The 13,948-nt window shown below is 50.9% G+C and overlaps 1 protein-coding gene across 1 annotated transcript in view; it reads right to left on the bottom strand.

Annotated features, from left to right (window-relative positions):
* Nucleotides 1-1,578: 1,578 nt before the first annotated feature.
* LOC122364159 overlaps nt 1,579-13,948 on the bottom strand; it is a 32,065-nt gene continuing 19,695 nt past the window's right edge. Inside the window, exons 3-9 of the mRNA XM_043334299.1 lie at nt 6,166-6,353; nt 4,305-4,441; nt 3,951-4,069; nt 3,655-3,783; nt 3,358-3,471; nt 2,884-3,030; nt 1,579-2,582 (exon numbers count right to left, since the gene is read on the bottom strand). Coding sequence (XP_043190234.1) covers nt 2,377-2,582; nt 2,884-3,030; nt 3,358-3,471; nt 3,655-3,783; nt 3,951-4,069; nt 4,305-4,441; nt 6,166-6,353 — 1,040 coding nt within the window. The 3' untranslated portion in view covers nt 1,579-2,376. The remainder of the gene's footprint in view (nt 2,583-2,883; nt 3,031-3,357; nt 3,472-3,654; nt 3,784-3,950; nt 4,070-4,304; nt 4,442-6,165; nt 6,354-13,948) is intronic.

Here is a 13,948-nt window from a genome sequence, read left to right on the forward strand (position 1 = left end):
TTTTGGGATCTCCGCTGTTCCTAGCGACTTTATTTGAAAATGCGGCATTTGTTGCGCGCAAAGCAGCATATACCACCGCGTGCTACAAAACGTTTTAGTCAAACATTAAAAAATCGTTAGATATCTGCGCTGACGTCACACATTCAGAGGGGTATTCCTATGCATTAGCCCCTCTGAATCAAAATGCTGCAATTTTGAAATTCAATATTTCCGATTTAAGGCATTTCTCGATGTTGTGAGTGCCGAAACCGGTAATTGTGAGCCAGGGACCCCATTTTGGCTATCTCAACTCAAATCTAATGTTAAGGTGGGAGGGTCCCTTTAACACATACGATATTTTTTTCATTGCTCTTACAGGTCACTAAGTTATTGTCGAAAAATGCTGGAAGCCTTTTATTACACCTAAAATGACCTCAGGGCATATAAATGGGTCACAGGTGCAAACTGTAGGCATCCGTTCAATGTGTAAGTTAACCTATTACCCGATGTTTGAGAGTTTGACTTTTGACAGTATGACTTCTGTCCAAAAGAAGCACAATTCAGTTTTCTCCCATTGACTTAAACCAAATGAAAAGACCGCCGCAAAATTGAGCTGAGCTTTAGTTCACTGATATAAAAAAAATCCTCCGCTGAAAATTTCAAAGTCAACGGTAAGTCGCTGCAACTAACAACAATAAAAACTTTTTCCCTGAAATACGGTCATTTGCCGTGATCTGGTGACCTGACCTTGAAAGACCTTGAGTCTGGAATTTTAATAACGGGTGCGAAAACGTTGCCGCATTAAAAGGTGTCTAAAAACGATCGACCTTGGTGCCACTGAGGCCGGCCCACTGCTGCTGCCACAGAGGCTGGTCGGTCGAAGTGCCGCTCCGCCGCGCCCTCGGTGCAGGGGTTATTGACTCGTGCACACCGCGTGGCAGAGACGCCCGCGGCGGTCGGCGGAGAGCGAGGAGAGAGGCTGCAGAGAGCTGGGTGGTGGAGAGAGGGAGAGGAGACGCTGGGAGCTGGGTGGTTGGAGAGAGGGAGGGAGCCTGGGAGCTGGGTGGGGGCGAGAGGGAGGGAGCCTGGGAGGTGGGTGGTGGCGAGAGAGGGAGGGAGCCTGGGAGCTGGGTGGTGGCGAGAGGGCTCGGAGGAGAGAGAGACAGAGGATGATTGGAGATAGACAGCAGTGAATACACCTTTGTTGGCGAAAATGTTAATGAGTTATTCCGGGACCTTGCGTAACGTCATAGTGAAGTGAAGTCATAGGTGAAGTCAAACAATTCATCGATTGTTTTACGTCGATAACCCCTGATTATGTAGTTTGAGCTCATGAATCGGAATAGCCACCATTAAACTGGGAATGACCTGCCGAATCGAATGATATGCAGCATGACCTCCATCGACCAGCTTCATGAGCTGACTGGCTCTGACCTGGCCTTGACCTGAGGTCAGCACTACAAGCTGAATTCACCCAAACAGAAAAGATATACATATCATTCGACGCGTCTAGGCACGACCAACACAAGTTCCGGCTAGTGTTGAGACACAACCGTCTGGTATTCAGACTAGATTTTGATGTGGCGATAGGGCAGAAGATGTCCACGGTATAAATGTATTCAGACTACTCAGCACATAAATTCCTACAACTGTCCCTGTCATACAATATATAAAAATGTATGTGCGTTTATACACGTAGACGTCATCACGAACAATTACACGTCATATTCATATTCATATCATTATGAACATATCCCCTGATAAGCTCGAACTTTTAAGATAATGTGATAAATAACATTGTTATTTATTACACTATGCTTTGACCTATTCTTACTGAGCGCATACGTTGTACTATAAACTATTGACGCAAAACGTCGCACGATGCCTATACATATACATCCAGTTGTAAAGGAGGCGTTATCCGCCTCACCCTGAGCGCAACTACACGATCAGATACACCTTGGTGGCCCTCGGAGCAGCTACTCGGCTTATCTATACGTACATACATCAAAGTCCCCAGTGGAGGACACAGCTGCTCAGCTCACCTCCCGGAGGACACAGCTGCCCAGCTCACCTGGGGGACACAGCTGCTCAGCTCGCCTCCCGGAGGACACAGCTGCTCAGCTCACCTCCCGGAGGACACAGCTGCTCAGCTCACCTGGGTGACACAGCTGCTCAGCTCACCTCCCGGAGGACACAGCTGCTCAGCTCACCCGGAGGACACAGCTGCTCAGCTCACCTCCCGGAGGACACAGCTGCTCAGCTCGCCCGGAGGACACAGCTCCTCAGCTCACCTCCCGGAGGACACAGCTGCTCAGCTCACCTCCCGGGGGACACAGCTGCTCAGCTCACCTCCCGGAGGACACAGCTGCTCAGCTCACCTGGGGACACAGTTCCTCAGCTCACCTCTCCGGCCGCGGAGGACGTGTCTCCCGGCAGAAACACCACCGCGGAGGACTGGTCGTCCTCTACCGCCGGAGGAGCGGCCGAGGACACTGAGTCCTCATCCCCGCCTCCCTGCTGGTCCTCAGGGATCAGGGCGACCTGGGACGGCGTCGCGTCGATGGCACCGTCTTCCGCGAACACAATGGCCGGCTCCGCGTCTGCGGAGAAAAAGGTAAATGTATAAAAAAAAAATATTGAATGCCAAAAAAATCGACTAAGTGTTTCCGTTCCTTCTTTACATAGGTACATTTTAAAAGCAATACTACACCACTGCGGCTCACACGGTATTTGTAACTGTAATTGAAGTGTCAAAAACATTTAGCAAACCATTAGCAAACTAACGTTACTATCGGGTACAAATTAGGATAAATGTCAAATAAAATAAGTCACAACCATTGGTCCTCGGTCGCCCTGTTGGTACGCCCTGCTCCCGGTGATGATGAGGTGGCTGCCGCTCACCCTGAGTGGCGAACCGCTCCGCCAGGCTGGAGATGCTCCAGTAGAGGACAGCCACGATCAGCGCCGATACACCGAACGACAGGAACGTGGCCGAGCCACCGTACCGCGAGAACACGTAGGCAGAGAGCAGCGTGCCCACACCAACACCTGTGAGCGGGGTATGCAGACACGCGATGATCAAACAGGGGCTACCCAGTTCCCACCCAAAACACACACGGTCCCCACGCCGACAGGTATGTGTTTCAGCTTCCAGGAAAAAGTCTCCAGGACGGACAATGACGTAAAAATTAAAGCATTCCTCGTTTAAAAACGAAACCCTTCTGCCGCAAATTAATTATGGCTCCTAAATTCAACCGTGAAAATAAAAACCTGTGACTTTGGCGAATGATTTGATACGTTGCCCTCGCGGATTCTCTGAGCAACTGTCACACATCACCCGAGCATTCTCGCGCGTGGTCGTCAATATGGCCGCACCCAGTCCGTCGAAGGAGGCGGCCATGATGGCCTGTGTGGTGACCACGGTGCCCAGTGGAGCGATGCTGCAGGCGTACGAGGCGATGGCCGGGTAGAGCAGGCCGAACGCAGCGCCTGCCGAAAGGGGACGGAGACGGTGAAGGAAATTATCAGCGGTCAGACGTGCTCAGAGGTGATAGTCGTTCAATGAAAAGCACTCGGAGACAACCTTAGAATTTCACGCTTTGATAGAATACATCAGACAAAAATAATATTTTTGACACTGAGCTCTGACTTTTCCAGCGGTGTGCGACGTACCGGCCAACGGCTCCATCAGCAGGCAGTACCACGGGTCGACCAGCTGCGAGTACAGCACGCAGTACAGCCCCAGAGAGGCCATGCTGACCGTCAGAGCAGTCTTGTGGCCCAGTCGTCTCAGCACGGCACCTGAAGGAGGGCATAAAGTCAGTCATAATACCCGAAATACCATTGGCCAATGGCCAATGGCATTGACCAGGGCTTCTATTACCTCAGTGCCACCTAGCGGGGAAAAAACATCCGCCAGGTAGCAGCACCATCGGTACGGAGCGCGATCGAGCCGCGCACCAACTCACCTGACATGAACATGAGCGGAATCTGGCAGCCGAGGCCCTTCACCAGCAGTGTCAGCCCCTCGAGCAGCTGCACTCGGCTGGGCGGATAGCCGGCGGTCCGCGCCAGGTCCTCCAGGTACCTGCGAGACGCACCGAGGGGGGAGCGCGCACTGAGCTACCTGCGAGACGCACCGAGGGGGGAGCGCGCACTGAGCAACCTGAGAGACGCACCGAGGCGCACGGAGCTGCCCGCTTTATCAGGAGCGTAAGTACAGATCCAGGGTGCAAATCAGCTTAGCTTGAGGCACAGCACCAATCAGGAAAAGTTAAATAGAAGAGCCTACCCGGGGCGGCTCTGGCAGCCCGGCCACTGACCAGATATGGAAGCTCCAGAGGAGGCCGGTGCAGATGCCAATGGCTGTACAGCAGGCGGCGAAACAGAAGACGGGCCAGTGCCGGAGGGCGGCCACCAGCTCCAGAGAGGTGGTGGGCTTCTGCACCCCCTGCGGCACCTGTCAGAGGGGGGTCTGAACACCCTGAGGAGCTACCAGAGGGAGGGGAGGGGTGGTGGGCTTCTGCACCCCCTGCGGCACCTGTCAGAGGAGGGGAGGGGTCTGAACACCCGGCGGGATCTACCAGAGGGAGAGGTCATAGACATCTGCACTCCCTGTATAGGACCTGTCAGGGTAGGAAGAGGCTTCATTGGAACTTTTAAGGAGAAGGGGCTAGGCAGTGTGACCTGACAGGTCACAGTAGCGGTTTATCTCCCCCTCTCCCAGCCTTGGGATCTGCCAGGGTATATTAGTGATTGGTATGACTAACCTAGTTGTTCACTATTCATGTGTGATATATCCCGTGCTAATTGCAGGGCACTGCCAGGAATGGGGCTGAATGAGCCATTATATCTTTGTCATTGTCACTCATGCGCAACTTAAAGGAAATAGTTCACTTTCACGAAATTATTTTTTTTGCAATGGATTTATGATTTTTTATGTTCAAAATGATCAGCAAAGAAAATAAAACCTATTTATAACAAAAGATTATTTTCTATATTTTGATAATAAGAAGAACTTTTCAGTTTTTGTAAGGCACAGGCGATCCAGTATGAAAAGAGCATGGGTCCCGAAAATTCTTCAGAAACTAGAGAAATGATCGCGGCCACCGGCATTTGGACGATCTGCTGCTGCTGAATGTCCTTATTGATCAGTACGAGAATTTCTCTAGAGTTCTCGTAGACAATTTCTCTAGTTTCTGAAGAATTTTCGGTACCCATGCTCTTTTCATACTGGATGCGAATATATGCAAGGCACACATCCTCAACGCAAGACACCTTTTTCGGGACGAGAAATAGAATATCTTTGCCTAGGGTGATCGTTGGGCTGTAAAAGCTCCTGATTTATGCTCGTCTCAGCCCAGGCTACGGAACTGCTATTCCAGTTCAAAACCCATGTTAAAAAGTGAACTATTTCCTTTAAACGCACAATTTTAGCTAGTAATTCGCCGAATAATTCGTACAAATGGTTAGCCGAAAAATGCACCAATTAAGCAAACCAATCAAAAAAGTGACTGAACTGAAGCCGTTCGAAGGACTCGACTGGTTTGTCAGATTGTCAGTAAGCTAAGCGCAAGACACATCTCAGTTTCAAACACCTATGAGCAGAAAGCCGTTGGGCTATTTCTTTAATGAAATAAATACAAATATAGGTATGTCTTGTAGGTATGTGTCAAAGGTCAAAGGTCAAAGGTCTAAGGTCAGAACCTTAAGTGCAAGGTCGTAGATCCATTTGAGGGTCGTCAACATGTGTAAGTACTAAGATGGATGAATGTCACTCTGGACATATATAAGTAAACGGCATATGGCGCAGTGCTCACATCTGCCATGGATCAGACCACTAATGATGCCGTACCATCACTGTCAAGGCCCCAAAATATGCTGATTTTATAAACAGCGTAGGTACGTATGTTTCGATAACAACTACGCAGTACGCACTAGAGGTAAAAATACATGAGACGGTCATCGCACATCACCCACTACTGCCAGCATCAGCGTATGCCAGCGGGACCGCCACCAGTCCCGGTCCGAAGTAGTAAGTGGACCAGGCCCCGTGAGCTCGAGCTGAACATTGACGTTCAGCATACCATACCAAAATATACGCATTCTTCCCAGTTCCCATAAATAGCGCACGTTTCCCGCCCAACCCAGGACGCCACTGCGGACCCGCCCCGGGCCACCGACCTTGAAGAAGAAGACGGAGAGGAGGACGTCGAGCGACATGAAGGCGCCGCACACGTAGAAGCCGACGCTGTAGTTGGTGGTGCCGCCGCTGCTGGTCAGCTCGATCAGGTAGCCGGAGACGGTGCTCATGGTGCTGAGGCCCACCGTGCCCCACAGCCGCTGACGGCCGAAATCGGCGCCCAGCCGCTCTGTGGACACATCATAGAGTCACCCCAGCGTCCACAGAGGCGCTGACGGCCGAAATCGGCGCCCAACCGCTCTGTGGACACATCAGTAGAGTCACCCCTCCGTCCACAGAAACCGGCATCCAGCCGCTCTGAGGACACGGCAGACAGGCAGCGGCCAGCCGCTCTGAGAACACGGCAGACAGGCAGCATCCAGCCGCTCTGAGAACACGGCAGACAGGCAGCATCCAGCCGCTCTGAGAACAGGCGGCAGACAGGCAGCATCCAGCGGCCAGCCGCTCTGAGGAGTGAGGACACAACACACAGTCACTCAGCGGCCAACCGTGCCAACCCGGCACCCATCTAGCCGCTCTGTCAAGGGCTTCCGTCAACAACGACTTACTACTAGACATGTTGGCCGTTGGCCGTACATCGCGCACTCTAAATTTCAATTAACTACCTACCGCAGATGCATATCCACTTTTAAGGTCTCAGGTTAATCGGTAACGTCTTAGGTCAGGTCGGGTGACCTTAGACACGGGTTCAGTTTTTGGTAAATAACTTCGCCAAAAAATGGCCACAGGGCCGCGATTTTGGCATCATCGTGTTTGCCTAGCTCAGGCGCGTCGAGTAGTATACTTTTTGTTTCGGTGAGGTCAATTTAAGGTGTTGACCTCGTCTCAAGGTCGCGCCAGACCCCTCAGGTCACGAAACTGTTCGAGTGTCGTGTCGCATACCGTTCGATTTAGCAGTTAGAGCTGAAACATGGCATACCTGATCTTTGATTCAAGGCGGACCTTGTGACACCAACCACATTTACAGGCCAGGTCAGGTCACTGACCTATGACGTCATAAGTGAACCTCTCCACGGTCTTATATACGTTATGTAGCAACTTTGCAATGTACTCAGTGCCAGAGACGCTTTTACAGGGAGATGAAACTTACAGGACTTGGTAATTGGTATCCTCCAGAGTTCTCACAACGTATACCTAGATCTCGGACGTTTTCCACATGATCACATGAGGTCAGGTCGGTCACGTGACCTCACCCTTATAAGTCAATCGGGAAATATGGAAATTGCTATTTTGGCGCCGGGAATGATCAGAAACTATCTCAAGCATATAAAATCGTGATTTCATGCACTCCTTGCAAGGTTCGATGTTTCACATTTGCATTGTTACCCTTGCGTGACGTAATTTATGACGTCACTAGGGTCGTAAGTTTTTCTTCAATTACTCCCGACCAAATTGAGCTAGCGAATCGGGAAAGCCTTAAAGTCGTTTACTATATACGTTAAATTGTGCCCGACTTTATAGATTGGATGACCAGGAACACGGTTCTGGCATTTATTTTTCATTAAACATCTTAGGCTTCCCATATTCCAAACACAAACTTTCAAATATGTGACGTCACAGCCCAAAATTACCTCCCTCCCCAGGCCACATTACTGTCATAAAGCTGATTCTTTTTACTCTGTAGGCACCACAACAAAGTTCAGACCAAGTTTTAAGCGATTTTTTAACGAACAAACCCATTTAAATCAGAATGACTAAACGAGGTGACGTCACACTAACGGTCGCTCCATGTTGAAGATAGGGCCTTGTACAAGGCCCATTTTCAAATGAAGGGAACGAATTTCTTCAACACCAAGAGGCCGCGCGGGTTGCAACCTAGATAGATAGTGGTTTCTGAACCTCGCCGCAAACTTGGCTATATCAACTCAAGCCCCATGTTAAAGGTTGGATAGTCCCTTTAACCCACGCATGTGTGCGGCGTTTGCCAGCTTCTAATGTGTAGGGGGGGGGTCGGTTGGACCCCCCCCCCTTGCCGTTTGGCCCCTGATCGAGCTAGAGCTTCGCGGAAAAAACGAGCGTGTTGCCCGTGACGAGAGGAAGCCGATGATACCCAATTTTAAGGTCCTAGGTCATTGGTTGACCTTCCAGGTCAGGTCAATGACCTAAAGTCGGGAAAATCGGGACCTGCTAGAAAGTCGTAAAGTGTGGCTGCTAAAGGGTTTTTCGGGGTGCTGATCACGAATATCGTGTAAGTTTTGATCACAGATGATGTCTTGAAGCATTTAGACCAGGTCGGGTCAGGTCAGGTCAGGTCAACCAGTAGGCGTCGTGACGGGTATTCGTAGTACGTGTCAACCGCCTCTGACAGCTTCGTAACATGTTACGAAGTCACCAAAACTACTTCGTAAATGTTCAAATGGTTGCTAAATTCGAATTCAGCTCCAAAAACTAGCCTAGAAACATGTAAAGCACGAAAAAGTGACCCGAGGTCACCCGAGGTCACCAAAGGTCAATGACCTGACCTGACCTTCAGGTGACCTTGACACACACGGGAGTAACATCAAATCACATGTTTGAACGTTTGAAACCACGAAAAGCTTGCAAACACGCGGCTAGTGCGAGCCGACATACGCGAAATCGCGATTCCGGCCAAACATGGTCTCGGAAAAGAGGTCACAGGTCAAAGGTCATTTGGGTTAGGGTCATGAAATTTTCAGGGTAGGTGTCAAATTGATCGATGCGAGGGTACTGAAAGTTTCGTCGCGATCGGCCGCTTTTTACGCGAGTTATTCGCGAAAAACCATGGGGGGGTCCATCCGACCCCCCCCCCCTACACATGCGAGGGTTAAATGGACTCAGAAAAACCTGCCGAATCGAATGATAGGCAACATGACCATACCCCACCAGCTTCATGACCAGAGAGCTCTGACCTGACCTTGTCACGAGGTCAATACCTTAATTTGACCTCACCCGTACAAAAAGTATACCACTCGACGCGTCTGAGCTAGCCGAACACGATGCTTCCAAAACCGTGGGTCTGCGACCATTTTTTGGCGAAGTTATTTACCAAAAACCGATCCCGTGCCTTTGGCCACTTGACCTGACCTCAGAGGTCACCGGTTAACCTGAGACACTTTCAGTGGATGGATTCCTACCAGTCACTCTGCCTTGTAATGGCGCATACGACCACTTTACCGCTAAATTCTAGTTGAATTTTAGCGGCGCATTAGCGTGGTGGGTTCAATCGACCCCCTCGGCCGCGGTCCGGCGATGGTCCGGCGAGTGATAAACACATAAGTTCCCTGTATCTGAGGAATTCTGAAGATTTGATCGTGTTCCCCACTTTATATCTATGGATAAGGATGTAGCATTGGTGATATGCATATGCTAAATTATTTTGTTTGGAAAATCATAAGTAGCTTGATAAACGACGACAACTAGGACGACTGCCGCCCGTTCGCTGGCTTTCAGCCGATGATCGGGATGCTGCTGGCAGCCGGTACAGTATATGTAGCTTAGCTGGTAGTTTATTATGCTTGCTCGAGGCCGAAGGAGTGACGACGCATCTCCGCGTTGTACACTGATGCCATTGCATGCCTGTGTCTCAGCATGAATGCACTCGGCAGAGCGATGACCCGATCAGACTCCACACTAATCAATGTCAATGTTACAGCGGTCATGACGGTAAACATTGATAAAAGCCGTGCCCGGCTGATGGCTTATGGCTGCACACCGCACTTTAAATTGTCGGCGTTGGTAATTAGTCATTCAAATTCATTCACTCATTTACAGACCTTTAGACACTCGAGCCAAACATATTAGTTTTATGCGTATGTATGTACAGTGTACAGTCCACCGCTAAAGTAATGTGCGGTTTTACTAATCTGAACGGATGGCTTTGACTGGCGATTTTTTTTGCGGAGTGATTGAAAAGAAGGCATCAATGGATAAAGTTGCAGCTGTATGGGTGACGATACATGTAAGCTACATTCAAAGTTTCATTGTAGTCTAGCTAATTGTTCCTAAGCTTCAGAAGCAGAACATACCCATGACTGAAACCGTACATTATGTACTTCTGCTGTGGACTGTACTTTTCAACCGAGAGGGGTACAAATAGTTCGAGTGTGTCAATACGGCCTTAACTGAGCACAGATTCCAGTCACTTCGGACTTCGGATCACTTAACTCTCGCCCCGTTGGGGGGCCAATTTGCCCCCCCCCCCTGTGGTTTTTCCTGAATAGCCAGAAAACGGCGGCGCGCAGCGCCGCCAAATTTTCAGTACCTTCCCGGGCATCGATTTGACACCTTCACACCAAACTTCAAGTCTTAGGTCACCTTAGGTCAGGAGTTATTGATGACTTAGGTCACCTTAGGTCAAACTGAGGTCAAGTTCGAGCAAAAATGAGCAAAAAACATGCAATCTTGAAACGCTCACCAAATCTACAGTTATCAAGCAATTTCAAAGTTCTTTATATGGTCTAGTAGACAAAAACGGCGCTACAAAACTGCTATCTCGGATTTTCAAAATTTTGGGTTTTTGACCCCCAAAAATTCAATAAAAAATATTTTTTAGAAAAACTAAAAAAAAATCCGAATTTCGAAAAAACGGAATAAATGTGATAGTTCCTGCGCTCTTCTATATACATACCAAATTTCAGATCGATATCTCGTTTTTTGGCCAAGTTATAGCGAAAAAACTGTTCAAAAATGATAACGTCAAATTTTTGACGTCAAATTGAACTCCCCGTGACGAGTTGCATAGATTCGATACCCATTTTATGCAAAAATATCAACTTTGAAATTTGACCTAATTTGACCTGACCTTGACCTGACCTTGACCTGACCTTGACCTGACCTTGACCTGACCTTGACCTGACCTTGACCTGACCTTGACCTGACCTTGACCTGACCTTGACCAAAACGTGACCTAAGCTGGCCCCAAAGGCTGCCTGACCCACATAATCGCATTTGTCATGTAAAATGAACCATAAAACATGTATCACACGACACTTTCATATTGTGACCCACCAGTGACCTGACCTCTGTGACCTGACCTGGTATCAGTGACCTCAACTAGCAAAATATGTGTTTTAAGAACATTTCCCCATCGATGATTTTCAATGAAATGTATTTTACTCGATTTTACAACGCATTTCTTGAAATGCCTGTAAACGGTGACAATTCGACCTTTGACCTGACCTGTGACGTCATCGATTTGACCTAGGTCAATAAAATTGGGTCACAAGGTAGTTCCCTGGTAGGGCTATCCAACACCGTTTACCGCTTGTCGCTAGGTTGCGTGGTTCTCGAGATCTTAGGGGGGGCCAAATTGCCCCCCCCCCAACAGGGCGCGTTGCTCGGCAGAGCCCAACGGGGCGCGGGTTAAAACTCACACACAACAGATCCCTTGCGGTAGGGGATGCGTAACCCAAACTGTTCGGTGGCACTCCAAGCCGCTTGACCTAAAGAGAGGTCAAACAAAGCTCACGGTCCCCAAATTTGCCCACCCAGTTGAGCTAAATCCTGGCATATCGATATGGCAGTAAACGACTCGTCATGACGTCAAGCTACTGGTCAACCGTCAATCTGAACTTTCAAGTCACGCAGGGACCAAGGGTCATTAAAGGGTCACGTCAAAACAAACACTTGCACAACAGAAGTTCTTAATCTTATGCGAGGAGGAATAATTGCGATCTACGGCACATAATCCGATTGACCGTAGTAACTTTTCCTGTAAAGCGCTGGTAAATATGTAACATCGACTCCACCCGTATATTACCTAAGGTCATCACATGACCTTTGGGGGTACAGCCGGTAGCAGGACAGTAGCCCCATGTCCTGGCGAGTCGTTTGATGCCATCATCTGCGCTAGCTCTATGCCACACATCTGTTGTGCAGAGTTGGGGGGCCGTGACCTTTGTTGACGTTTCAAACGCCGAAGAGTGTCACAGAATGGTTTGGAGCTCGTATTTCCTAACACGAGAGTGTGTCCGAATTTGTGTCCGACGCAATTGAAGAATTGAACAGTCGTCCCGGGGTATCCCGAATCTGGGATGAATGCAGGCTGAAGCTGCAGATTGGATATGGGCTGTATTGACAGCCATGACCCCACCACCGTTTACTCTTGAGCTAGAGCTTCGCAGAAAAATAAACGTATGCGCCGTCACGAGAATAGCAATTAGCGCTAAATTTGAAGGTCTCACTCAGGTCGACCCGAACCTTACCTCTCAGGCCAGGTCGAAGACTCAAAGACGGGGGTCCGGTTTTGGTAAATCACTTTGGCATGATCCGTTCTTTACTTGTAGGGCGTTCAAAGCTATTGCCGCAAAAACCGCCATGTCACGAGCATGGGAACCAGTGTCCTCCCCTTCGGCCGCTGAGAAAAAAAAAACTAAAAAACGGGGAAGGCACAAGCTACTTTTGGCATTCTTTGCTAATTATCAGCTGTGAGAGTGCGATGTTCATATTTAATTGCGTTTTATAGCCCATTAATGCCAATGAGAAACAAGAATCCAACTTCTCGGACATCGATGATCCACTTCAGCCCCATTACATTGCTGCCAATAGATGGCGCCAGAGGTAAAGCGCCTGCAGGTATGCTGTACCGCAAGGCACGCGGCACACGCCTGGCAGTGAGCCTGCACCTGCGGCTGATTTCATAAAAGGCCGTAAAATGCGACCGCTCGAAATGAGCGGCGACGGTGGTGCTGATTGGCGGCTCTGCTATCGTTTCGGGTCTGCTCATACAGCCTTGGTCTGCCCTACGCGGTACTCACCGGCCACCCTGGCTGCCCTACTCGGTACTCACCGGCCACCCTGGCTGCCCTGCGCGGTACTCACCGGCCACCCTGGCTGCCCTACGCGGTACTCACCGGCCACCCTGGCTGCCCTACGCGGTACTCACCGGCCACCCTGGCTGCCCTGCGCGGTACTCACCTGCCACCCTGGCTGCCCTACGCGGTACTCACCGGCCACCCTGGCTGCCCTACGCGGTACTCACCGGCCACCCTGGCTGCCCTACGCGGTACTCACCGGCCACCCTGGCTGCCCTACGCGGTACTCACCGGCCACCCTGGCTGCCTTACGCGGTACTCACCGGCCACCCTGGCTGCCCCACGCGGTACTCACCGGCCACCCTGGCTGCCTTACGCGGTACTCACCGGCCACCCTGGCTGCCCTACGCGGTACTCACCGGCCACCCTAGCTGCCTTACGCGGTACTCACCGGCCACCCTGGCTGCCCTGCGCGGTACTCACCGGCCACCCTGGCTGCCTTACGCGGTACTCACCGGCCACCCTGGCTGCCCTACGCGGTACTCACCGGCCACCCTAGCTGCCTTACGCGGTACTCACCGGCCACCCTGGCTGCCCTGCGCGGTACTCACCGGCCACCCTGGCTGCCTTACGCGGTACTCACCGGCCACCCTGGCTGCCCTACGCGGTACTCACCGGCCACCCTAGCTGCCTTACGCGGTACTCACCGGCCACCCTGGCTGCCCTGCGCGGTACTCACCGGCCACCCTGGCTGCCTTACGCGGTACTCACCGGCCACCCTGGCTGCCCTACGCGGTACTCACCGGCCACCCTAGCTGCCTTACGCGGTACTCACCGGCCACCCTGGCTGCCCTGCGCGGTACTCACCGGCCACCCTGGCTGCCTTACGCGGTACTCACCGGCCACCCTGGCTGCCTTACGCGGTACTCACCGGCCACCCTGGCTGCCCTGCGCGGTACTCACCGGCCACCCTGGCTGCCTTACGCGGTACTCACCGGCCACCCTGGCTGCCTTACGCGGTACTCACCGGCCACCCTGGCTGCCCTACGCG

This window comes from Amphibalanus amphitrite, unplaced genomic scaffold (genome assembly GCF_019059575.1).
Source record: "Amphibalanus amphitrite isolate SeventyFive unplaced genomic scaffold, NRLGWU_Aamphi_draft 000659F_arrow, whole genome shotgun sequence".
Lineage (NCBI taxonomy): Eukaryota > Metazoa > Arthropoda > Thecostraca > Balanomorpha > Balanidae > Amphibalanus > Amphibalanus amphitrite.